The sequence below is a fragment of the Crotalus tigris genome, unplaced genomic scaffold, assembly GCF_016545835.1.
Source record: "Crotalus tigris isolate CLP2741 ecotype Arizona unplaced genomic scaffold, ASM1654583v1 scf7180000020172.164394, whole genome shotgun sequence".
In the NCBI taxonomy this organism is placed as follows: Eukaryota; Metazoa; Chordata; class Lepidosauria; order Squamata; family Viperidae; genus Crotalus; species Crotalus tigris.
The window spans coordinates 23,731-51,164 of NW_024097889.1; the positions used below are offsets into that span (position 1 = coordinate 23,731).

Consider the following 27,434-nt stretch of genomic DNA (forward strand, 5'->3'; position numbering starts at 1 on the left):
ATTTCAAGGCATGTATGGAAGACTGGTTGGCACAAAAAGAAAGCCAGAGTTAGATTTAAAAAAAATAGGATCTTTTAATTTATGATAGAGGATCCTAAAGTCTCAACTAATGGGCTAAAGGGAGATTTTTAGATGAAGGGAAATTATTGGATTTAAATATTGTTGTTAAATGATAAAAAATAAGGGATTAACTGGCTTAATATTCAGGATTTAGACTTATAAGGGAAATGAAAATAAACAATTAGGAATTAGCTTCGAACTATTGCTTAGCCCAGATAATATAGATGATGATGGACTTGAGACAATAAAGGACACTCTATCAGCAAATGATGATGTATTAGGATGAGAAATAGAAAATGTTTATGAAATAAGATAAGAATATATTTGTAAGTAACATGTATATTCTAGATATGATAACTTTTATGTAGTGAAATAAAGGAAATTTGGATTACCCGAAACTCAAACACTATGGATATTGTAATATAAAAATTAAAAATTAGGTAAAACTTAAAAACAGGATATGGATATGTATAAGCAAAAAATATATTGATAAATGTTTTAACTAACTTTGTTATAATTAAAGATCTATTAGCCTAAATGTGATATAACAAATGTTAAGGGAAATGGAGAAGGAATTTCTGATGATGTAACCTGAGATATGTACTAAAGATTTTGTTATTGAACCACTGATTACCCAGTCACCACGCTGCATTCCGAATACTCAATGTAAAATTGGAAAACCAATAAAAATTTGTTTTTAAAAAAAGAATATTTGAGTAGCATAGCATCGGCACTAAAATAATTGAAGCCAAAAACTGAGGTCTCCTTCCCTGAGCACATAATATCAAAGCACAATTCCCTCCTCCAGTTAACAGTCATAAATCACATTCCCCAATTAGTTGGAAGCATGGGCTTCCCCTCCAGCTTGCCAATTCCTTATCATTTCTTTTTTCAACAATCTTGGTTCTCACACTAGGTCCAGTGTTATTATGTCTAGCTAGCCTCTTCTGCACAACCCCCCCCCAGCATCATCTAACTCTAAAAGCAAAAAGAAGAAAATGGCTGCATCTCCATCTGTTTTCAATGCAAAAACATTCCACATTAAATGTTTCCTGTGCTCCCATCTCAATTGACAGCATCGTTTCAGACTGCGGAGAAAACATAGGACAAACAATGATCAATTCAACACTGCAGAAGGACATTAAAGTGACAGACCTGCAATGACAAAAAACATCTACTTTTGTTCCTGGATGAGGACAAACCAGGAGGCCAAGATCTATCCTGGTTGCTGACTTCAAGCTGGAGTGTGATTCTGACTAACCAGAATTGACCTTGACTTTCTGCCCCCCCAGCTCAAACTAATATGGGTTTTATTTAGTTGGTGGAATCAAATAAAATGTACCAATAAAGGAATATATTTGTAGCTCAGGGTTGAAATATATTTGTAGCTCTGGCTTGGGAATTCTGGGGGATGAAGTCCACACATCTTAAACCTACTAAGGCTGAGAAACATTGCTTTGAGAGGGTCCTTGGTGCTCTCTGAGCTTGCTTGTTTTCTTGCAGACGTTTCATTACCTAACTAGGTAACATCATCAATGCTGGTAAGGAGTCTCGTTTGCTGACAGCAAGCTCAGAGAACATCAAGGACCCCTCAAAATAAAATTTTTTGGCTTGACAAGGGGGAGGGAGGTAGAGAGAGTTTCCAACTAATGACCATAATGGAGTCTGCTCATTATGCTCCCAAGTCATGGTGGTTGTAAAACAGGTCACCCATGTGACCCACCCAATTTTATAACTTTTTTTGAGGCAGTCAATTGTTCACCATAAGCTGGTTTTGCTGAAAACTGCAAGTTTTCAACAAAAACATCACAAAATGTGGTCATGACTATGGAGATTCTCAGTCATCCAGGTCATGGTTATTCTAAAATTGCTTTTCCAGGAGGCAACTGGACTTTCTTGTTTTTGTTTGAAGATGTTTCACTTCTCACCCAAGAAGCTTCTTCAGCTCTGATCAGATGGTGGGGAATGGAAGGATTTTTATTCCTTGCAGACAGCTGGTCATTTGCATTCTTCCAAGTGGCCTCAACGACTCTCTAAAAGAAGGCAAATGACCAGCTGTTTGCAAGGATATAAATCCTCCCAGTCTCCACCATCCAGTCAGAGCAAAAGAAGCTTCTTGGATGAAAAGCAAAACATCTTCAAAGAAAAACAAGAAAGCCTCATGAAAAAGCACCTTTAGGAAAACACGGTCATGTGACTGCAGGAAGCTGCAAACAGCCATAAGTGCTATGGAGAGGTGGGGGGTGGGGAAGATGGGCAGCCCTTAGTATTATGGAAGCTTATTGTAAGTACCTCTGAGGAGGTCCGTTGTAACTTCAAATGGTTCCTGAGCAACTGGGCATAAGTGGAGCTCTACCTACAGAAAAAAATGAGAAGACAGAAATGACCAAAATCAGCCAAGTTAAGGAGATTGAGAAGCCTTTTTTGACTCTACAGTCATCAGGAACTGAACTTGATTTGGTGCCCTCAAATTTATTTAATTGCAATTCGCAGGAGACCAGAAAAGGAGCAGCAGCCAACACCACAATCGTCTGTTCCTTCTTAAGGCTTCCAAAATGAGGTCTTGAACAATCTGGGGACAGCTCTCCCCCTCCCAGAAGAGGCTGCAGGAATCCCTGATTGTGGGAGAGAAACTCCTCTCCTTCTCCAGTGCCAGCATTCAGTTCAACCTGGTCAGAACTGGCAGCTGTTTTGCTGCAAAAGGGAGAAAAAGAGGGAAGTTCCCATCTAGTTGTATAATGGGAAGCTTCTGCTCCCTGTTGATGGGTCAGCTCCCTGAGGAGATGAATTCCTGGATATGTTCTTCATCTCTCTTCTAGACTTCTCTTTTTCGCTTCTCCTCCATCCCTAAGTACCACCACCATGAAGGATTTTCCCTCCAGCCCAGCTATCTCCCCCCTTCTCCTTCCAGATCTCCTCCCCCCTCACCCCATCCTTTCTCAGGGAGAACCTCCATTTCTGGGGTCAAAGTTGCTCCCGGCTCCTTCCCTCATCTCTCTACTTCAGAGCTGAGGGTCCAAAAAGACAGAATTGGAGCCAAGTTGTCACAGCAGAGAAGCTGATTGGAGGGGCGCCAGTGTATAACCACCTTGGTCTAGTAGTGAAGGCACCAGGTTAGACACTAGGAGACAGTGAGTTCTAGTCCAGCCTTACATACGAAAACAGGCTGGATGAATTTCAGCCGATCACCAGGAAATGGTGAATTCTAGTCCCGCCTTAGGCATGAAAGCCTGCTGGGACTAGTCACTCTCTCTTTCAACCCACCCCACCTCACAGGATTGTTTTTGTGGAGAAAACAGGAGGAAGAAGAGTACTATATTTGTTCCCCACAATGAGTTACTTATAAATAAATGCAAAGTAATTGTCAAGTTTTGAAGCATGATTTTGCTGGTGTGATAATTATTGCTTTTCAGGTGCCAATGAACTCCGGGAGGGGGGAGAAAGGAAGGGTTTGGAATGCAGTCATCAAAATTCAGAAGCTAGACCGTGAGACTCAAGGACATTACACCAGGTGTTTGACCAAACCCAGAGACACTTTCTCATAACAATATTTTTCTACTTGATTGGGCAACGTGACCTGACCCAGAGGGAGGAGGGAGAATTCCATGCTTTTCCTATATCAATTTGAGAGGGATCTTGCCAGAGCTGGTTTTGCTTTCATGTGTGCCGAAATGATGTACTCAATAAAGTTTTACATTAAGAGATTGGAATTTCTCGAAGGTGTTTGCTTGGTTGGGTTCGTCAGTCAGAACCTTGACAGTAATAAAATAAAATAATAAAGATGGGATACAAAATTTAAATGGACAAACCTACCTGAAGGGCTCCAGGCAGCCCATAATATTTTTATAGCAGGCTGAGAAAATTTTGAACCTGGACTGTTCCCCAATCCTACCCGCCCGCCATTCTTACCGACATCTTTGCTTGCATTTGCTCTCAGATTCCTTTCACAGCCTGGACTTTGATTCTCGCATGCAAAACACAAAAATATTTGCTAATAATTCTACTCACGAGAAGGGTCATTCCTGGGATCATCCTCTCCTCTCCTGAATCCTAGATTGCAGAAAGGGGAAGGCAGTCAATGATGGGAAGGCGTAAACTTTAATGACCTCACTTCAAAAGATGCATATTGCAAAAGCTGGTGCCTTTTAACAAAATGTGTTAATCTGAAAAAGGGTTTCTAAGATCTGGGGGGGGGGGGGAAATAGGAGTTTAATGTTCTCCAGAAAGAAGACTGATGGGAAGGCCTGGAAAAAAACCAGAAACATTGGGAGGAAAACAGTTTGTCCGTTTTTTTACAAATGGCTTTGGGGAAAAAAAAGGAAAAAAACAGAATACCCCCTCCTGTTTTTCCCCATTTTTTCTGGGTTTTTTTTCCCAGGCCTTCCCATCTCTATTTGGGACTAACCAAATCTCAGGGAGTTTGTTTCCAAAAGGAGGAGCAGGAACAGAGACGGTACCCTTTCTGGATCCAACCAAAAGACATTGCCGACACATCAGGAATCAAAGCATGCCAACCTCACATGGCAACAGGCCTTCTAAATAGGATCAAATCAGTCCCTCTCTTAGGACAGAGAATCCCAGGATCCTGGCTTTGATACAAATGGATCGTGTTAAGATATTCAAATTTAGTAGCTGGAGCAGTGGGGTTGTGCAGTGAGCCCAAATACACAGGGGTTGTTTTCAACATCCAGCTTGAGGATCCAAATAAATCATCAGATTCACTCTGTTTCTGAAAATCTTACTGTTTATTAAATACACGGCATGGTAATGTCAGAGCAAAATTAACTTTGAGGTTCCCAGACACCAATTCATAGAATTAAACAAATAAAACAAATATACATACATATAGACACGGATTGGGGGTTTTAATTCCTAATCCATGTCTATATGCTTATATATTTGTTTTTATTTATTTCCAGATTCATTCTTCTTTTGGGGAGGTGATATGTCAAGAATGAAACTTTGGCAGCTACGTGCCTGTTCATTTCGACTTGCCATTTCTTTAGGTGTCATGTATATTTGTTTTTAACTAGGTACCGATGGTTTGAGTGTGCTGGCTCCTGCCTGAGGCAAACTGCACTGTGATTGGTTGCTGTGGGTGCGGCGGAGGGGGAGTGTCCCTTTTTTGCCGCCTTTTTTCTTCTGTGTCCCTTCTGGGCTCTGCGATTTACCTCACGATGCTCCTGTTTGCCTATCTAGTCTGCTGTATATAGAAATGTTAAATATATTTATTTATATAAACGTACAAGTTCGTGTCAGTGTCTCTGACTTTATTTGGACAGCTGCTACCCAATTCCCTCACAGGATCACCTGATTATCAATGATCAATGGATTATTCCCCAGGAGGGAAGGGAAACGGAGAAAGCAGCAAGCAGAAGCAACAGCTGGGAGGGGAGGAAGATTTTCATTGAAGCCCTTCTCTTTGAACAAAGCCTTTGAGAGGGACAGAACTGGAATGCCTCTTCCCAACTCAGAAGAAGACAGGACTGTCCAAACCTTGGACTCAGCTGAACTGAGACTGGAATCCCAGCAAGAGGCTGAGATCTCAGATGCTCCTTAAGTCACCTGGGAAAACAGGGAAAAAGGAAGCCCAGAAAAAGAAGAGAAACAGTTTGGTCTAGTGGTTAAGGCACTGGGCTAGAAAGCGGAAGACCATGCTTGAGATCAGGTCCTACCTTAGCCACGAAAGCCAGCTAGGTGAACTTGGGCCAGTCACATAACCACCTCACAGGGTTATTGTTGTGGAGAAAAAAATAGGAGGAAAGTGAGTTGGATATGTTTACAGCCCTGAGTTATTTGTGAAAATAATAAAGGCAGGTAATAAATAAATGAATACATAAATAAACAAGCAAGCAGCAAGTAAGCAAATAGGTTAGCTAGCTCCCCAAAGGGAGACACATGAAAGAAATTGATCCATCCATCCATCCAGAAAAGGATACTTACTGAGAAATGCCAAGATCCCACAAATTGCACACACCAAGATAACGCCAGCCACACTAACACCGATGATGAGCCCCAGACTGGAACTGGATTCTGGAACTGGATTGGGAGAAAGAGCAAATGGGGGGAAAGATCTCAAACAGCGAGAAAGATAAGGGATCTACCAAGTTAAGAAATGTCAGATGTCTTTACGTCATAGGAGAAGTGTAGAATAGAATAGAATAGAATAGAATAGAATAGAATAGAATAGAATAGAATAGAATAGAATAGAATAGAATAGAATAGAATAGAATAGAATAGAAGCAATGGATGGAAACTGATCAAAGAGAGAAGGAACCTATATCTAAGAAGAAAGAACAATTAATCAGTGGAACAATCTGGCTCCAGAAGTTGTAAATGTTCCAACACTGGAGGTTTTTAAGAAGAGACTGGACAACCATCTGTCTGTAATAGTATTTGGTTTCCTGCCTGAGCAGGGATTGGACTAGAAGACCTCCAAGGTCCCTTCCAACTCTACTATTATTTATTGTTGTTGTTGTTGTTATGATTATTATATATCTGGGCACAATTTCTCTTCCATAATCCTCCAGCTGTAAAAAGAGCCCAGCCTTTCCCTCCCTGCAGCCTCTCACCCTTCAGGTCCAGATCCAGAGGCTGCTGCAAGCCATCGTGCTCCACGTGGCACTGATAGCGGCCCCTCTCCTTGGGATCAATCTGGATTCCGAGCGAGTAATAGTAGGTCCCATCAGAGTTGGGGGCCAGAGACTCATGGAAGGTGTCTTGCAGCCAGAATTCCCCATCCCTCGTCCAGGAGGCATCGATCTCCCTGGGGTAGAAGCCATGGATTCGGCAGACGTGCCTCTCCATACCATCGGCTTCTGTCCTGCTGCTCATCGTCACCACTGGAGGAACTGGGGGGAAAAAAAGGATGTTAGAATCAAAATTGAGCCTCTCCAGAAATTAGCTTGACATGCATCACATGTGCAACCAGAACTAGGAGTCTCCAAATAAATCAAGTTGCTTTGAATAGTTTCTTTTGGCCGGAAAAACAAACATAAAAGCACTTTATTAAATACAGGTACCCTTCGACTTACAACATTTAGTGACTGTTCAAAGTTACAACAGCACAGGAAAAAGTGACTTAGTTTTTCACACTTACAACCGTTGCAGCATCCTCACGGTCACATGATCAAAATTCAGATGCTTGGCAACTGACTTGTATTTATGATGGCTGCAGTGTCCAGCGGTCATATGATCACCTGTTACGACCTCCCGACAAGCAAAGTCAGCGGGGAAGCCATATTCTCCTACTAACCATGTTACTCATTTAACAGCTGCTGTGATTCACTTAACAACTATAAGAAGTCGTAAAATGGGTCAAAATTCACTTAACAAATTTCTCGCTTCGCAACAGAAATTTTGGGCTCAATTGTGACTGTAAGTCGAGCTGTATTATTATTTTCTCTGTTGCCTTGCAAGTACACTGAGTGTTTCTGTCCTGGAGACAAATTCCTTGTGTGTCTAATCCCCTGTGGCTAAATCAAGTTGATTTGATTTGATTCGAATTAACTCTTCTGGTCCTGTTTCCTGTCTGGATTCTCTTACAAGATTGACACTACTATTTCCACTTCTAGAGGCTGATTTAAAAAAAAGAAAATCAGAGAGGGCTAAAAACAAGGGCAGCATCAAGGCTGCAATCGCTTGGACGACTCCCGAGATTCTTCCTCAGAGATAAGCTCAAGGCAGGATGAGGCCATTCCTGGCACGTCTGGAACCCGGTTAAATAATGACTCTGAACAGCCAGCCAAAAGAGAATCAGAGGAGGCTTCAGCTGGGGAAAACGTGCAGAGGCAGAGGGCCAGCGAAGAGGAGGAGGAACTGTCTCCTGCACCTGATCCAAGAGCACACAGAGCAGAGAAAAGGCAGGAGCAATAGAGGTCAGCCAGACTACTCAGGAAGAGAAGGCCCTGCCCGTCTTGATGGGCTGCACTGGGAAACTGGCTATTTAGGACAACAGGGATAGGGAGGCGTTACTGCCGGCTGTTTGTTTCCTCATCATTGCTTCCTGCTTCACTGTGTTTAGAATCGTGCCTTCGAGACTCTGAACTTTTCTTGCTAAGTGAGCTTTCGAGTGTGTATGTTATTTTGGCCTGGTGGATTTAAGTTTGTTTGTTGGAGCTATCTTTTGGAACAACTTTCATTTATTTGTGGACTACTGACCAGTTGCTTTGTGGACTAATCTTGGCTTGCTTGTGGCTGGACCTATAGAGACAGTTCTGAATATTGGTAAAGGGAATTACTGGGGAACATTAATAAACTCATTAAACCACAGTTACCTGGGTGTGAGTGAGTGGGGCAGCACATCGGCTGACGATCGCCAGCAGAAAACAAGCTAACTGGTTCATCTGACCTGTTCTTTGCCAGCAAACCTAGACAGGAAACACTTGCAACACTTAAGCACATGCAGCTCCCATACTTTCTCTCTGGCTGTTTCTCCATACCTTCCCTCAAGGATGTCTTTGATCTATAGTGGTCGTTCTTCTGCAGCCACTCCGTGCAGATGCTCTCCAGGAAATCTGTGAAACGCTGCTTGATGTAGGTTTCAGCCCTCTGCTTGATCCCTTGGGCTTCTTTGTCAGCTGCTGTCCAGATGCCGGTCGCCATCTCGTAGTCAAGGAAATGCCGCCCATCATAGCCGTACTGCCAGCGGCCGCTCCTTTTCCCATCTTCCCCCACTTCACAGGAGACCATCAACTGGACGATGTGAAAGCCTAAAAGAAGCATCCCCAAGGTTAGGAGAAAAAGCTCTCTAGGAAATCAGAGAAAGCCACTTCCTGCTGGAGCTCCAGATTCTGTGACTGCTGAGACAAGAAAGCAAGGAAGACAAGGATTACAGGAAGAGATCTTGAAGGCCAGTCGAGGTTGAGACAGAATTGGGGATCTATAAGACAGATTTCTCACTATAAAGGAACTCACTATAAACAAGGCTGGGAAATTCCTCATACAGTCCAAAATTTCTTAATTAAGATAGGATTTCTTAGAGGCCCACATCTCCCGGCACTGGAGTGAAGTCACCTTTCCTGAGATCACTTTTAGATAACTCAAAATTATGAAGGCAAAAGATCTATATTGTTAGCATTTGTGGATGATATTTGTTACAGATGTTGAGAATCAAGAAAGAGTGCAGAGAAGAGCAAGACTGGAGGCTAAAACATATAAGGAACGGTTGCTGGAATTGGGTATGTCTAGTTTAACAAAGAGAAGGACGAGGGGGGACATGATAGTAGCGTTCCAATATCTCAGGGGTTGCCACAAAGAACAGGGGGTCCAAAGCACCTGAGGGCAGGACAAGAAGCAATGGATGGAAACTAACCAAGGAGAGAAGCAACCTAGAATTGAGGAAAAGTTTCATGACAGTGAGCACAATTAACCAGTGGAACAATTTGCTTCCAGAAGTTATGAATGCTCCAACACTGGAAGTTTTTAAGAAGAGACTGGACAAAAATTTGTCTGAAATTGTGTAGGGTTTCCTGCCTGAGCAGGGGGTTTGGACTAAAAGATCTCTAAGTTCCCTTCCATCTATTCTATTCTATCTAATTCTAATTCTAATTCTATTCTCTGTTGTTGCTATGAAAATTATATGGATGTACAGATAGTCTTAGGACTGTTAGGGTTAGCGACTGTGCAGTGATTCGCTTAACAACTGGGGCAAGAAAGGTCGTAAAATGTGCCAAACTCACTTAGCAAATGTTTCACTTAGCAACAGCAATTTTGGGCTCAATTTGCTCAATTTTCTGCACCCACACAAAAAAAATTCACATTCCTAATGCTTCTCGGTGGGACTGCCATTGTCAACGCTGCTAACCTCAGATGTTTTTGCTTTGACAAGAGATGGAGATGCAACCATTTCCTTCTTACGTTTTACTCTTAGAGTTAGAGTTAGGTGATGCTGGGGGAAGGAATATGCATGAGAGTTTAGCTAGAGCAGCGGTTCTCAACGTTTGTGTGACGGCGACCCCCGTCACACAAACGTTATGCGCATGCGCGGCACGGCCGCGCATGGGGGCAGGGCCCCCGCGCGCGGCGCGCATGCGCGGCGCCACCCCCGGAGGTGCGGCACCGCCCCCATGCACGGCGCACATGCGCAGCGCCACCCCCCGGAGGCGTGCCGCCGCCCCCACACGCGGGGCGCATGCGCGGTGGCGCCCCCAGGAGGCGCGCCGCCGCCCCCACGCGTGGCGCGCGTGCGCGGCACCGCCCCCCCGGAGGCGCAGCGCGCTCCCGGAGGGAACAAAATGGCGGATCGCCGCGTTTGGCGACCCCACAAAAGAGGTCGATCGACCCCAAATGGGGTCGCGACCCATAGGTTGAGAACCGCTGAGCTAGAGATAATAATACTGAACCTAGTGTGTGAACCAAGGTTACTGAAATAAGAGATGATAAGAATTGGCCGGGCTGGAGAACTGGAGGGAGAGCCTGCATTTCAAACTAATTGTAGAATGTGATTTATGACTGTTAATTGGAGGATGGAATTGTGCTTTGATACTATGTGCTCAGGGGAGGGGAAATCCAATTTTTGGCTTTGACTGTGTTAGTGCCAATGCTATGCTTCTCAAATAAAGATTCTTTAGGGTAAACAATACCTTAATGTTCTTTGAAGAGTTTCATCTGTCAGGACTATGACAGCCATATTTTCATTTTAGACTCGAGCTCATTGGAGCTCTGCAAGAGGAAAAAGGCCAGGGCATCAGCAGCCAGCTTACTGTAAACCAATCGGTCCGATTCATGAGGAAGGCAGGAAGATCCATAAGAAAATAGAGCTTTCTCCTTCGTCTACTTTCTTGGAAGATAGCACCCATGTTTCTACCACTCCTCACTTGTCTCTCCCACCCCTCACTTACCTCCACTTTGGTTATAGCGCCTCTGGAGCATTTGCACATCCTCCTGAAAGTCTTTCTGGTCTTTTTGCAAAATCCAGGTGTACTTGTTAAAGAATCTGAAATCTTCCTTCTCCAGTGTATTTATCCAATCTACTCGAGGATGCATCTTCCTGGTGTGGCTTTCGTAGCGAACAATGAGCTGATCATCCATATAACCTTCGGCTGTGAAGGGTGACAGCCCTGGACAAGCCTCCGTCGCAGAAGAGTAGCTCACACGGGTTACGCGAGGGGAGGAGCCTAGGGAGAAACGAGAGCAGGGCGGAGTTAGGAGGGACTGGAGACGGGTTACAGACTGAGGCTCCAGAGTTGCAGCATCAGGTGCAATATGGGACTGTCAGAGCTGCCATCATACGTTCGTGGCTGTCAGCCTGCCATGAAGTATGGAGGGAGGGAGGGGAATGTGAAACAGTTGAAGGTGGTGGGGGTGCCACTCAGAGTCTTCTAAGTCGTTACCATGGGAGAATAATGCAAAAATAGTTGCAAAAACAGTTTACTCAAATATAATTGGACAATAAGGGGCCAGGGTGAAAAGACTGATTTGCCCTTTCACCTACATTTTCTCCTTGCTCATAGCTTGACAAGATTGTGGGATGCAAAGGTAGGAGGGATGGTATGTAGGCAACCGAGGCATCTTTTGAGAGCTTGGTGCTGATAACACCAAGGTCACTAATGCAGGTGCTCGATGGAGAAGTGGACTTTTCCCATAACAAGAAGAAGTATTACTATTGGACAATGTGAATACCCAGTGGGTAGAGGGAGGGAATCTATTGTTTAATTAAGCAAGCTTTTGAGCGGGAAAGCCAGAGCTGGTGTCAACTCTACAAATGGCTGCAACCATTTTTCTTCCCATTCTAGATTGCCACATAAAACGGAGGGAGAGGTGTTGCCCAGGTGCTTCGCTAGTCAAAATAATCTTTTGTCCCATGGGAACCAAGGTCATCGGCTCATCCCGAGACTAGGGATTGGGCGTTTCATAAAAAGCCTGCCAAATAATCATACTGGGTAATGTAGTTGCTTGCATAACTTTTATGGGTGGGACATTTAACTTTGTATTGGAAAATTGTTGCTTGTGTATCCAGACATGGTTTCAACTTTGACCATGCTTATATTTTGTAACTAATAAACAGGTTCTTTGAGGAATTTGCAAGCCTCAGCGTTCTGCTTTATTCATCTCTGTCTGTCAGAACCATGACAGCTGGTTTTGCGTGCCAATGTAAATTTTGTGCCAATGTAAATTTTCAGTAAAGTATTATACTCTTGGTAAAATCATGTCCCAAAAGTTTCTTTACCTGGAAATGCCAACTGGACAGTTGACATAGAGGAGGAGAGGAACTGGACAGGGAATGTTAACTGGGAAATTTTGGCACACGAACTTCAGTTCTGGCTTTGCTATACTGTAGTCCATTTGGCTTTTAGTAACTTTCACTACAAATGGAGTCGAGGGTCTTCCTTTATTAAGAAACCAAACTGGGGGAAGGTGTGAAAGAGACCTTCACTCCACCCAAGTTATAAATTTTGAAATGAATATAGTCCGCGATTTACAGACACAATTGGGACCAGATTTTCCATTGTAAGTTTTTGCAGTCAGGCCCAATTTTATGAGAAATTTTACAGCATCCATTAAGCAAATCACATGGTTCTTAAGTGAATAACATGATCATTAAACAAATTCAGCTTCCCCAATGGGCATTATTGCCAGGAATCAGTCCTCCCCCCCCCAAAAAAATAGGAAATCTTGATCAATGGCCAGTGCAACTGATCATAAAGCTGGTTGTCAAATGCTCAAGCTGCAATCACGTGTGTATGTGTATGTGTGTGTGTGTGTGTGTCAGTCATAAGTGTGAGTACAAATCCTTAAGTCATTTTTTCTTAGGCCGTAACTTAGAATAGAATAATTACTTTAATGCTAGTTTTTATGGTGTTTCTATGTCAATGAGCGATACTAGAGAATATGATAAACATTTCAATATAAAAAGGTTTACTATTAGATATTTATTAAGTGGTATAGGCAAGGCTTTTTTTCTCATAGAACGCCCAGAACGGAGTTCCGGCACCTTTTTGGATGGAACTTCGTAGGGTAGGCAAGGCGGGTTGTATGACATGTTTGAGTTACGGCACTTTTTTTTTTTTAGAAAAAGAACACTGGGTATAGGTTACAAAATGAATTGGCACTGTGAGAATATTGATAAAAACTAATAGATGAATTAATTAAAAAACAAAAAATGTAATCTTAGCATATTTAAAATTGTTACAGGTGGAAACTGCTTGTTTATAGAAACTCATTTAATGGAACAAGATAAATATTAATAAAGGATTGGATGGGACTGATCTATCTCACAGATACTTTGACAAAAACTAAAAGTGTGTCCATTTTGCTTCAAAAAGGATTTCCAATTGATGTACAATACATTACTGATGTAAATGGATGTTATTTAATTTTAAATGCTAAAATAGCAGGACTTGTAATAGCTATAGTTAATGTTAATGGATGTAATTTAGATTCTCCTATTATGTTTTATTAATTTCTTCAGTAATTGAATGAGTGTATTTATGATGAGGTAAAGGAGGGGATTTTAATGAAGCATTAGATCCCATACTGGCTAGATACACCAGCTTGATATTCCAGCATTAACTATAAATATGAGTTTAAGTTAATGCTTACCTATCATACAAAAAACAAACAGCAGATATTACTTTAATACCAAAAGAAGACTCAGATTTGACACAGGTAAAAAACTACAGACCGATATCGTTATTGAATGTGGACTATAAAATTTTTACTTCAGTAATGGCTGAGAGACTGAATTTATATATCCAGACCAAAATGGTTTCTTACCAAAGAGACAAATTAAAAACAATCTAAGAGTGATAATGGATGTATTAGAATACTATGAATTACATCCAGGGAAACAAATGGCACTAATATTTCTAGATGCTCAAAAGATGTTTGATAATGTTTCCTGGCAATTTATGATTCAGCAATTACAAATAATAGACTCTGGACAGAATTTTATAAATATGATAAAAACGATATATAATAAACAAACAGCGAAAGTGATTGTGAATGGAGATTATACTGAGAACTTTGAGATAAGGAAAGGAACAAGGCAAGGATGTCCATTATCTCCACTGTTATTTATTTTTACTTTGGAAGTCTTAAGCAGAAATATTAGACAAGATATAGAACACAAAGGACTAGAAATAAAAGGCAAAACATATAAATTGCAAGCATTTAATGATGATTTGGTGTTCAATTTAGATTAGAGGAACCTTTGGAGATGATTCCTAAACTATTGGGAAACGGCAGGACTGAAAATAAACAAAGAAAAACTAAAGTAAGATTTAAAAATCTTACAGATAAACAAAATTTTTTGGGGGAAAAACAGAATTACAGATAATTAAAAAGATTAAATATTTAGGAATACAGTTGACAGCAAGATGTTCAATGATAAAAGACGCTAATTATATAAAATTATTAAATCAATTAAAATTGGACTTAGAAAAATGGAAAAATTTGCAATTGTCAATACTAGGAAAAATTGCTACAGTGAAAATGAATTTACTACTGAAAATTTTATTTTTATTTCAAACAATACCTATAAAACTGCAGAATTTTTTTTTTAAGATTTGAATTCATTAATTTTGAAATTCATTTGGCAACAAAAGAAAGCTAGCCTAGAATTAAGATGAAAATGTTACAAGATGCTAAAGGAAACGGGGGATTTGGCCTACCAGAGTAGGTTCTATATTATCAATAATCCGTATTAATATGGGTAAAAGAATGGATAATTCTTAAAAATAAAAGGTGGTTATATCTGGAGGGGCATGATTTACAATTGGGGTGGCCTGCCTTTTTATGGTATGGGGAAAATAAAGTTCATAAATATTTCCAAAATCACTATACAAAAATGCATTGTTAACAACATGGGAAAAAATAAAAAGCAAAATATATTTGAAAATTCCAGGGTGGTTGTCAACAATGGAAGCATTTGTACACCCAAATTTAGTGGACTTTGAAAAATCTGGACATATAGAGATATTCTAAACTCTGAAGAACATTTAAAATCTAAACAAGAAATGGAAAATCAGGGCATCAACTTATCATGGTGGACACATTTACAAATACAAACTAGATATGATAAAAGATGTTAAAATGTATGGGTTTTATAAGGAACAAACTGTGTTTGATAAGACTCTGTTAACTTCGGTTGAAAAATTAATTAAGAAAATGTATAATTTTTTATTAACTTTGGAAATGAAAGGCAAACAAGTTAAAGAAACAATGATAAGATGGGCGAAAAGTTTTGGACACAATATAGAACTAGAAAGATGGCAAAACCTATGGGAAAGAAATTATAAACTGACAATGTCAACTTCTTGTAAAGAAAATTTATATAAAATGTTTTATAGATGGCACTTGCCACCAGCAAGATCAGCGAAAATGTTTAAAAATATATCAGATAGATGTTGGAAATGAAAACATAAGTCAGGTACGTATTATCATGTTTGGTGGACATGTGATAAAGCAAAGAACTATTGGAAAAAGATACATACTTGGTTAGAAAAGATGTTAGGAGAACATGTTGATTTTAAACCTGAACTTTTTTTATTAGGTATAATGCCAGAAAAGGTCAATAAACAAAGCTTATATTTGACTTTGCACGTCACAACAACGGCAAGAATTACATTTGCGCAATACTGGAAGAATGAAGGAATACCATCAGATGAAGAAATAATTAAAAAAAATACTAGAATGCGCAGAGATGGACAGATTGACTATGAGACTGAAAGAAAAGGAAGGACTATTATCAAACCTGGAACTTATTTTACTATTGGCTTGAGCAAAGAATAAAGGATTAGGAATTAAATATGTATTAGCATATATAAACTCAGACAGCACGTTGGTTGAAAATTTATTATTGTTTCTATGGAAAAAATGAATAAAAAACTTTAAAAAAACAAGATTAAAATAGCATGGAAAATAATTTGCAAAACGAACTGAAACATTTACGGACACAGAAGGCTAGATACCTCCATCTACAATTCCACGCAGAGAAATATAGGAAAAAAAATGTGAATTAAGTATTGTAATATCATCGCGGTCCTGGGTGCTCTCTGAGCTTCGTTTTTATGTATGTTTCTTTTCCTTTGAGGATGTATGCACTTCTATTTTTGTGGGAGTTTTTAAATCATTGTTTTAAAAGCGATAAAACAGTTTCACTTTAAAAAGTGAAACTATGCAATAGATGGGTGTGGCATGCTTAGTTGTCCTTCTATATTTAGGAAGGGGCAGCAAAGAGAGCTCAGCATGGACAAGCTTCCTGTCCGGTCTTTTTTTTAAATAAATACATATATATATATTAAAACATTTAAAGAATTAAATAAATGACTAATCAACCATTAAAAATAAAAAGACATCGTGATTGGAAAGTAAAACACTGGAAAAATCAACAGGGACGTTTCAATCATCATAAATGATGCCATTCATTATTGAGGGGGGTCCTTGGTGCTCTCTCTGAGCTGGCTTGTTCCCTTGCAGACGTTTCATCACCCAGACTAGGACTAGCACTGATGAGGTTACCTAGTTTGGGTCAGGAAACGTCCGCAAGAAAACAAAGCCAGCTCAGAGAGCAGCAAGGAGCCTCTCGTGTCAACCCTGAGTTACGAATATTCTCCTTTATTAGTACAATACATGATTTCATGAATTCAGGGATCCCACCCGAGCAAGTCACGCCTTCAGGGATGTCAGGGAGGGGTTGGAGGGCAAAAAAGTCACGAACGGGGTCCTATCGCAGGTGGTGCCCAAGATCCTGACCTTGCAACCCACCTAATTCCCCCCACCCCCCTTCCTGACCCAGCTGTCCAAAATAAGCTCTTGCGCCCCTCCAACTACGCCCCGGGACTCACCGAGGCTGCCCTCCAGAAGGCAGGAAGCGGCGGCCCTGAGAAGCCACAGGAGCCCCCAGCGCAGCCCCATCGCTTCGGCTGTCCCGCTGAGCGGCTGCTTGCAACGAAACTCTCCGCGCGTGCGCTTTGGAACCGGGATTCCCAGGTCAGGTGGAACGCTGGAAAATCCCTCTCATTAAGGAGAGTTTACGCTTAGAACGCAGGTAGATAGTGTCGAACGTGATAATAGAGGGGCGTGGCCAAGGCCGCGCGGGGTGGGTCTTGCTGGAATCTGGAGGGTTGCCCAAAACAGAATGCGGAAAAAAAATAATAATAACACAGTCCGATTTCACACGAGACGGGCAGGCAGGTGAAGAAGGCAAGGCCGACGGTGGCCTTGGCGCAACGTAATAGAGTAGAGTAGAGTAGAGTAGAGTAGAGTAGAGTAGAGTAGAGTAGTTGGAAGGAACCTTGTAGGTCATCTAGTCCAACCCCCCCCCCCGCCGAAACAGGAGACCCTACCAAAAAAAGAAAATATATACCTATACATGTATACACCTATACATATGATAGAAGAATAGAATAGAATAGAATAGAATAGAATAGAATAGAATAGAATAGAATAGAATAGAATAGAATAGAATACAATACAATACAATACAATACAATACAATACAATACAATACAATACAATAGAAAATAGAATGGAATGGAATGGAATGGAACAGAATGGAACAGAATAGAATAGAATGGAATGGAATGGAATAGAATAGAATAGAATAGAATAGAATAGAATAGAATAGAATAGAATAGAATAGAATAGAATAGAATAGAATAGAATAGAATAGAATAGAAAGTGATAGGATTAAGTGAATGGTCTTCAAAATGTAATATTGAAAGAAAATTTTAAAATTCAATCTGCTGTGTAGTGGAAATTTACTGAGTGGAGAAACAAGCCTGTCAAAGAGTGTAACCTCATAGTACCTCAGCCAATGGGGAATGAGGAGGGATGTGGCGGCCCGGACACTATCCCTGTATTTGAGAGGCTGCCACAAAGAAGCGGGGGGGGGGCAAAAGCAAAAATGTGGGGGAGGCTGTCTCATTTGGGGAGCCCGTACAGCGCCTGGCACAGAGTCCCAAGGCCAGCCCTTCTCTCTCAGCCCCAAGAAGGAGCCAATGGCAAACCAGTTCTGAAACACCTGGTCAATAATAATAATAATAATAAAACGCAGTCAGGGCAGTCGCCAGGAATCACAAAAACTGGCTAGATCAGGGGTCTTCAAACTTGGCCCATTTTATGACTTGTGGACTTCAACTCCCAGAATTCCTCAGCCAGCCTGCTGAGTTGGTCCACAAGTCATAAAAGGCCCAGGTTTGAAGACTCCTGGGCTAGATGGCACCAAAAGAGGGAAACAGCACCAGAGAGAAAGCTGGAGACTCAAATGAATTTTCTTCTGCCCAGAAAATGTCCAAAGACTGGGCTGGTGCTGTTTTTCAAAAAAAGCATGTTTTACCTGTCACAGATGTGACAGCTATATAATATAGGTATATAAAAACACGCGCGTATTCGAATGCAACGTTGTGTGAAAATTTCAAAGTAATCGGTGAAGAACTTTCGGAGATTTAAGATTTTGAACAAACGAACATTTACATTTTTATTTATATAGATCAGGGGTTCTCAACCTTGGCAACTTTAAGACTTGTGGACTTCAACTCCCAGAATTCCTCAGCCAGCTGAGGAATTCTGGGAGTTGAAGTCCACAAGTCTTAAAGTTGCCAAGGTTGAGAACCCCTGATATAGATTATTCCAGAGTACAGGCATTCATTTTTTTCAAAGCTCCAAACTTCTTTGTTGGGTTTCTTTTTGGCAATAAAAGCCATCTTTAAAAGGTTAAATTAAATTTTAATTAATTAAATTATTTTTCCAAACATTAAATGCTAGCTTAAAATCCCCAACTCTGCCCAACCTCAGCCACCCTGGAAACAGACCCCTGCTTGCCTCAGGTGGTGTGCACAACGCACCGGATACTCCATGCATCGTTTTTTTTGTGTGCGGTTTCCTTTTACCTTTTGAACTGTTCACCGGCTGGATGAATAATCCATTTGCCAGATGAAATTGCAACTGGTTGAACACCTGTACCAAAGGCACTGTCTACGTGGAGGGAAATATGCGGTGGGCAGCTGCCAAAAAGGCCAACACAGTGCTAGGCTGCATTAACAGAGGGATAGAATCAAGATCACGCGAAGTATTAATACCACTCTTCAATGCCTTGGTAAGGCCACACTTGGAATACTGCATCCAGTTTTGGTCACCACGATGTAAAAAAGATGTTGAGACTCTAGAAAGAGTACAGAGAAGAGCAACAAAGATGATTAGGGGACTGGAGGCTAAAACATATAAGGAACGGTTGCGAGAATTGGGTATGTCTAGTTTAACGAAGAGAAGGACAAGGGGGGACATGATAGCAGTATTCCAATATCTCAGGGGCTGCCATAAAGAAGAGGGAATTAAGCTATTTTCCAAAGCACCTGAAGGCAGGACAAGAAGCAACGGGTGGAAACTAATCAAGGAGAGAAGCAACCTAGAACTAAGGAGAAACTTCCTGACAGTGAGAACAATTAATCAGTGGAACAGCTTGCCTCCAGAAGCAGTAAATGCTCCAACACTGGAAGTTTTTAAGAAGAGACTGGACAGCCATTTGTCCGAAATGGTGTAGGGTTTCCTGCCCAAGCAGGGGGTTGGACTAGATGACCTCCAAGGTCCCTTCCAACTTTACTACTACTATTATTATTATTATTATTATTAAGGTCCTGGCTGGGGCAATTATTCGGAGTGGGACAGAAGAACTGGTAGAAGTCAGCGGGCGGAATTGGTTTTTCTCACTGCACTCCATAAAGTCTGGGAGCCATTAGAAACTACTCAGAAAAAGCTACAGCAGCAACATGAAAAAGTGACTGCTTTTAAAGATCAGCTGTCTGGGTAAGCTAGGGTTTGAGGAGACAAATTCGCTGTCCATGTTACACTGACTTTTCCAATCAGAAATATTTACGGGTTGGAGAGGGCACTCCTAACATTTAGATTGTGCCTGAAAATTTTATATAGTATGTAAAAAAATCTTCTTAATTATTGTACTTTTGGTCTTATGCATTTGAGAGCATTCTAGACGGCTGGACCATCCACCACCTCCACGGCCCACCACAGATCACCCAGGCAGCCCAGCACGGCCATGGTAGCCACGCCCTCTACCCGTGCCCTGCAGCATCATCTGTGCGCGATGGGGTGCAAGGGCGGAGTCTTGTCCCTGCTGCCCGGCTACCATGTCCTTGGCTGCGCAGTATTGCATGAGCCGTGCCCGGGGGCGACTCTCCTGTGGAGGGCTGCTGGTGAGGAGGGGTGTGTGGGAGGAGGCGGGGCTGGGACGACAGTGCGTGTGCCCACAGAGAGGGCTCCGAGTGCCGCCTCTGGCACACGTTCCATAGGTTCGCCACCACTGCCCTATACCATTTCAGACAAATGGCTGTCCAGTCTCTTCTTAAAAACTTCCAGTGTTGGAGCATTCACCGCTTCTGGAGGCAGGTGGTTCCACGGGTTAATTGTTCTAACTGTCAGGAAGTTTCTCCTTAGTTCTAGGTTGCTTCTGTCCTTGGTTGCCTATCCCTGCACTAGCCCCTAATAAAAGTTCCTACTGAGACAATGCCTGTTTCAACAGTTCTGCTTTCTTAGGAGGCTGGGGTGAGGTAGGTCTTTACACTCCCCCCTTTCCCAATTTACTCAATTCCTTCCTCAATATCATTCCATATGTGGGAAGTCAGTTCCCCTCCCAGAGAAGGAAATATTAAAAGGGCAGTGTTGTGTCCTGAACCTGCAACAGCAGGCTCGGGACGTTGCAAGAGTCCTGGGCATTGCAAAAGCTGCCCGGGACCAGACTGAGTGGCGCCAGCCTTGCACGCATGCGTAAGGCGGGAAAAGTGCATGATCTCTATTGCTAGCCTGCCTGGGGATTTGGGCATATAAAAGGAGGCCTGCGCGCCTCTGCTCTTGTTCAGAGTTGTGACTGAGATGAATAAAGTAGTTGTTCTGTTCAACATGCGTTGTTGTCATTCGCCATTCCTGCGAGGACTTAACACTGGCGACGAGGATGGGATGTTCTCAAAGGCGAATTAAGAAGCTTTGAGGACTCACCCAAGAGGTCCTGAAGAGGGAAGACGGCATTAAAGTCAGCGTTCTATCCTGCCAGTACAGCATCGCTGGAGGGTGAGTTCGGCTGAAAGACCCTTTCCCTGGAAGAATGGCGAAGATAGGTCGCTTATCTGAGTTCGATGTCTCCCACCCAGAAAAATGGGAGCCTTATGTTGCAAGGATGGAGACTTACTTCGGAGTAAACCAGGTAAGAGAAGATGGAGTGAAGGCTGCCACGTTGCTGTGTGTTTGTGGGCAAGACGCCTTTGAAATTGCAGAAAATTTGGTATCCCCTGCCTCTTTAGAAACTGTTTCATATGCAGATTTAAAGAAGATGATGAAAGAGCACTTCCAGCCAAAGCAGTCTGTTATTGCTTGGAGGCATACATTTGAACAAAGGGATCAGAGAGCAGGGGAATCTGCAAAAGATTTTATCGCGGCCTTGAGAAAAGCAGCTAAACTGTGCAAGTTTAAAGACTTGGAAGAAAGGCTACGCGATCGTTTTGTGTGCGGACTGAGGAACAGAGACATACAACAGAAGCTCTTTGCAAAGGAAGATGTCTCTTTAGAAGATGCTCTGCGAGAGGTTACAGCAGAGGAAGCAGCAGGCAGAGCGGTGAAGAATTTGCGGCCCACCAGAAGTTCTCCAGAGACTGCAACGGTCCATAAAGAGAACGTGTGGAATGATTCGGAAGAGGATCCTGAAGATGAAGTGGATAAGCTTTACCAGGCAGCCGGAAGAAGGCAGAAGAAACGCCCAGACAAAGCGCCTACAGACCTTCAATGCTTCGGGTGTGGAGGACGACACAAGCGAGCGGACTGTCGGTTCCATTCCGCCATCTGCAGAACATGTGGAAAGAAGGGCCACATCGCATCCGTCTGTTTGAGTCGGCAGAAGGTACAACCAAAGAAAAATTGCATCTGAAAGGTACCAGAGTCCCCAGCCAAAACAGGGTGGGTTTCTGCGCAACACGCAGAAACATTTTGAGGATAGGCACACAAAAACCCCTAAAGAAAAAACTGTCCCTTAAAGTAAGGTTGCAAGGGGTTCCTTTGTCTATGGAACTGGATACTGGTTCCGCACTTTCAATAATTTCCCTCAACACATTCAGAAAAAAGTCTGCAGCAGCAGTGGCATTCGAGTTGCACTCAGGCCTTCCAATGTCATTCTTACAGATTTTCAAAATTCTAAGGTGTGCGTTAAGGGGGAGGCCACTCTTAAGGTACAGCATAAGGATTTTGAAGGTCCTTTAGAGGTGTTGGTTGTTGGGGGTGAACGAACGAGTCTGATTGGACTCGATTGGTTCGAGGCTCTGGGAATCCAGGTCACAGGGCTTCACAATTTGCAAACGGAGAGCCTAGCAGCAGTCTGCAAGGAATTTGCAGATGTGTTTAGCTCTGAGCTTGGATCCTACAAGGGGCCTCCAATTTCATTGAAGCTAGATCCTTCTGTACAACCCATAAGGGTTAAACCTAGGAGAGTACCATTTGCTCTCAAGAGTAAGATTGATGCTGAACAGGACAAATTGCTCCAGCAGGGCGTCTTAGAGCCTGTTGATTCTAGTCCATGGGAAACCCCCATAGTAATGCCTATAAAGGCTAATGGGGACATTTGTATTTGTGCAGACTATAAATGCACACTTAACAAGGCCCTTCAGCAACATGCATATCCAGTACCTGTGGTGAGCCACATCCTGGCGTCCCGGAAGGAGGGCAGGGTTTTTGCAAAGCTAGACCTGGCTCAGGCATATCAACAGTTGCTTGTTGATGCTGCAGCACTGAGGCTCAGACAATTGTGACCCATAGAGGGGTTTTCAAAGTGAAGAAGCTGCAATTCGGAGTGAATGTAGCCCCAGGTATTTTTCAAAGTGTAATGGAAAACACCCTGAGGGGTATTCTGGGTGTCTGCCCTTATTTTGATGATGTTCTCATCGCTGGGGCTTCACCTCAAATCTTGGCTGAGAGGTTGAAGGCTGTCTTACTTCGTTTTCGAAAAGCAGGCCTTAAGTTAAAGAAGGAGAAGTGTAAGATTGGAGTCTACTCTACTGATTTCCTGGGGTTCAGGATTGATGCTCAAGGCATCCACCCATCTGAGGATAAATTGAAAGCCATTCACTCCCTATATAAGCTGCTTTCAAGGCTCTGTGAACAATAGGGTGTAAGAAGGCCAACTAATTTTAAAGAAGACAAAAGGAGGCAATGGTGTCTGAGCCATAATAAAAGTGTAAAGGCTCAAATGAAACCTTCTACTACTGTATTATATAAAATACTCCAACAGTTGCCAGGCCTGGAGAAAAACGACACCCCACTGAGTTGTGTCATTATACTGGAGTTCCATATGGGAGTTGCAGTCCGTGGACCGGCACCGGTCCGTGGCATGTCAGCAACCGGGCCACACAAACAAGCAAAGCCCCATCTGCAGGGTGCAGGCAGCATGCAAAACCAGGCCACCTCTGGTCTGCAGAAAAAACTTTCTTCATGGAACCGGTCCCTGCTGCCCAAAAGGTTGGGGCCACTGGCTTAGAGCATGACAAATGCAGGAACTTCTCGACTTACAGTTTGTTTAGTGATGGTTCGAAGTGTGAGGTACACAAGAAATGTACATGTTGCAATTTTCCATTTCTGCTAAAGGAATAGGCATATAGAGGCACTTGGCTAAGGTATTTTTTAGGAAAGGAGATGTAAGCTGGCGGAATAGAGAGGAACTATATACACTGACTTAGAACATATTTTTAGAATAGTACACACTATTGTAAAATAGCGTATAGCTTATAAATAACATATTATCCATTTATGTAAGGTTATTCTTTATAAAAACTGCCTAGAGTTAGTATTTTAAAGTATAACTATGAACCAAAGTGCAGCCATGTTTAACTGAAGCATGAACTCTGTTACACACATAGCTTCTAGATGAAAAGCAGACATTCTTATAGATAAACAAGGGAAGACGTAAATCTTTTTAAACTGTAATTATCCAGTTTGAGTAAAAGTTCACCTTGTAGATAAGGCTATACTCTTAGTGAACTGCATGTTACAAATCATGCCACAGACAAGGAAGTGAAGATAAGACAGGATCAAAGGGCACTTTTGATCTAATAATTGGAGGGTTTGGTCACTGTAATGGTTGCTAGGCAGTCGGAAAGCATGTGACCGAGTGGGTCTATCAACTGGGCTCACTTTTGGAAGGATTTGGCGTGATAAAAACCTATGCAAAAATTGATTTAGGTGTGGACTCTGGGATTTGCCATTGCCAAGAGTTCCACCAGCTTTTGCAAAAGCTTTAATAAGACTTGTTTTGTTTTCCAACACCCTTGGAGTTGAATTTTTATTCCTCACAGAAGTTACAACGGCTCTGAAAAAAGGTAACTATAATCTTTTTCATGCTTATGACCGTGGCAGCATCCCCATGGTCACGAGATCAGTATTCAGATACTTGGCAACTGACTCAGATTTGTGATGGTCGCAGCATCCCAGGGTCACGTGATCCCCTTTTGCGACCATCTGACAAGCAAAATCAATGGGGGGAGCCAGATTCACTTAACAACCGTCTTACTAATTTAACAACTGCAGTGATTCGCTTAACAAAAGTGGCAAGAGAAGTCGTAAAACTCACTTCACAAATTTCTCACTTAGTGACATAAATTCTGGGATCAGTTGTGGTTCATACATTGAGGACTACCTGTAAATGCTCAAATAAAACATTCTACTGACGTATTATATAAAATACTCCAACAGTTGCCAGGCCTGGAGAAAAACGACATCCCGCTGGGTTAAACAGCTCCTGTTGTGTAATTATACCAGAATTCTATATGGTGCTTGTCGACTTATTTTTCAAAGCACTAGAAGGCAGGACGAGAAACAATGGATGGAAACTGATCAAAGAGACAAACAATCTGGGATTAAGGAGAAACTTCCTAACAGTGAGGACAATTAACCATTGGAACAGCTTGCGTCCAGAAATTGTGGGCGCTCCATCACTGGAGGTTTTTAAGAAGAGACTGGATAAGTCACTTGTCTGAAAGGGTATAGGTTAGACATGTCAAACACAAGGCCCGGGGTCTGGATGCAGCCCTCGAAGTGGTTTCATGTGGCCCACAAAGCCATCCTGAAAACAGTGAGGGAACAGCCCCTGCTGCCTTGGCCCTGGCCCAGGCAAGCTGGGAGCCAATGTACAATTTTGTGGTGGCCATCTTGGCACTTGCCCCGGTCCCACCCCCTTCTGCAAGAGACCCTCAGATTTGTCCCACTCCTGCCCAGGCCCCCATAGGCACCCTTGACATGAATGATGTAGAACTGGCACGCCCACCCAGTAGGCCACACCCACTCCATCCACGCCCACCCAGTAGGCTGTACCCACTCTGGCCACACCCACCTGGTCCCCCAAGGGCAACCGCAATGCTGATGCGGCCGTCAGTGAAATTGAGTTTGACATCCCTGGTATAGGCTCTCCTGCTTGAGCATGGGGTTGGACTAGAAGACCTACAAGGTCCCTTCCAGCTCTATTCTGATGGATCTATTGCAGTGGTTCTCAACCTTTCTAATGCCGCGACCCCATAATACAGTTCCCCATGTTGTGGTGACCCCCAACCACTTATACATCACCGGGTGCCAGGGGTGTGGCCAAAGAAAAGGGGGAAAAAATGGCGGACAGCCTTGTTTGGCGACCCCTGTGAAATGGTCGTTCAACCCCAAATGGGGTCCGGACCCACAGGTTGAGAACCACTGATCTATTGTTTAGTGCATTACAACTACTGCCTTAAGGTAGAATTGTTCTGTCCTTGGTGCTGAAAGCAAGAAAATAAATGTAAACAGTATTATCAGTTCATAATTAGAAGTGTTGGGGGGATTGGGGGCTCTGGAGGGGCAGATGTCCCATCCCTCCTCCTGCGTGTACAGTGAAGGGCTTGGCAGAATTAGAAACGGCCCAAGCATCTGTCCAACAGCAATCAGCTCCCAGATCAGCATAGATTATCTCCAAGATTAACATCAGACCAGCGATCAAGAAATAACACCCCAATCAGGAAACTGTCAGAGAAGCCAACAGTAAACAGCCCAACCAAAGAATTTCTAAGACCTCTCCCCACCGACGCAGACAGGGCAAGCCACCAGACAATAAACTGACAGCACATGCCTTTCCTTATACCAGCACTTACCATGTAACCTAATTTGGATAATGAAAAGTCTACAAGAAAATAAGCAAGCGCAGAGAGCATCAAGATAAGAATTAAAAATTCATTCTGCAGGAGCAGCAAAACACATTGAACACGCCATCTCCGATTGGGCTTCAGAGGCAGAAGCAGCGCCCTCTGGTGTCTAGAGAGAGGCATTTTTTTCTAGTTTCGCTTTCCATTTCTTGGAAAACTTGTGGTTTCCCTAAATAAATATTTGGCACCCTTCCTTTTGTTTATCCGTCTTTTTAAAAGTGCCAGCTGCTTTTTTTTTTTTATTAAGCCAAAGGGATCAGGAGGACTGCCTTTTCCAGATTTTTCAGAGCCTGCAAAAAGAGAAAACAAGAAGCAGCGCCCTCCGGCGTCTAGAGAGAGGCATTTCGAGGGCACAACGGCAGCAGAACCTTTCGCTGTCACTCCGACATGGTGGAGGGGGACCAGGTCTACCTTGCCCATCCTCCATAGTATAGCATTGCAGTCCGGCTCGCCAGGGGAGTGAAAGGGAGCAAGGAATGGCCTAACTGGGGGAGGGGGGGGGCTGAAGGAAGCGAGTGCAGGGTGCATGGAGCAGCTCCAGTCCCTCCACCAGCCTCACCTCGTTGTGGTGGCAGCGATGGGATGTGCCACATGGGCTCCTACCAAGAGCGGTTGCAGCAGAAGTGGGCCAGCAGCCATGAGGGCTCCTGCTGGATGGGGCTGTTGGTTCCGCCACGGCGAGGTGAGGCAGGTGTCACGAAAAGTATAAGACACAGCCCGAAACTAAGACCTACTGCCTCTTTTGGAGGCAAAAATAATATAAGACCTGGTCTTACTTTCGGGGAAACATGGTAGCAGTATTCTGGTATTTGAGGGGCTGCCACAAAGAAGAGGGGGTCACGTTATTCACCAAAGCACCAGAGGGAAGGACAAGAAACAATGGTTGGAAGCTGATCAAAGAGAGAAGCAACCTGGAATCAAGAAGAAATTTCCTGACAGTGAGGACAATTAACCAGTGGAACAGCTTTGCCTCCAGAAATCCTGGGCACTCCATCACTGGAGGTTTTTAAGAAGAGGCTAGACAGTCACTTGTCAGAGATGATATATGTTCTTCTGCTTGAGCAGGGGGCTGGACTAGAAGACCTCACAAGGTCCCTTCCAACTCTGTTCTACTCTAAAAACAAAGAAAGCCCAGTTGCCTTTTGAAAAAGCACCTTAGGGACAACTTAAAACTGAAACAGCACCGAGCTGACTCTAGCATACACACTTTTTATTTTTATAGTT

General features: G+C 42.9%; 1 protein-coding gene across 2 annotated transcripts; it reads right to left on the reverse strand.

The window, feature by feature from the left end:
- Positions 1-784: 784 nt before the first annotated feature.
- LOC120318302 (class I histocompatibility antigen, F10 alpha chain-like) lies at positions 785-26,289 on the reverse strand. 2 transcript variants are annotated; one of them, XM_039365724.1, is made up of 8 exons: positions 26,160-26,289; positions 10,902-11,177; positions 8,502-8,771; positions 6,633-6,911; positions 6,004-6,099; positions 4,069-4,110; positions 2,353-2,416; positions 785-1,148 (listed from the first exon to the last, which is right to left on the reverse strand). In XM_039365724.1, exons 2-7 carry the CDS (start codon positions 11,089-11,091, stop codon positions 2,376-2,378), a joined length of 918 nt encoding a protein of 305 aa, XP_039221658.1. In that variant the 5' UTR covers positions 11,092-11,177; positions 26,160-26,289; the 3' UTR covers positions 785-1,148; positions 2,353-2,375. The 2 variants fall into 2 exon arrangements, with proteins under 2 accessions (XP_039221658.1, XP_039221655.1); XM_039365721.1 differs by lacking the exon at positions 26,160-26,289 and adding an exon at positions 16,848-16,943.
- Positions 26,290-27,434: the final 1,145 nt, after the last annotated feature.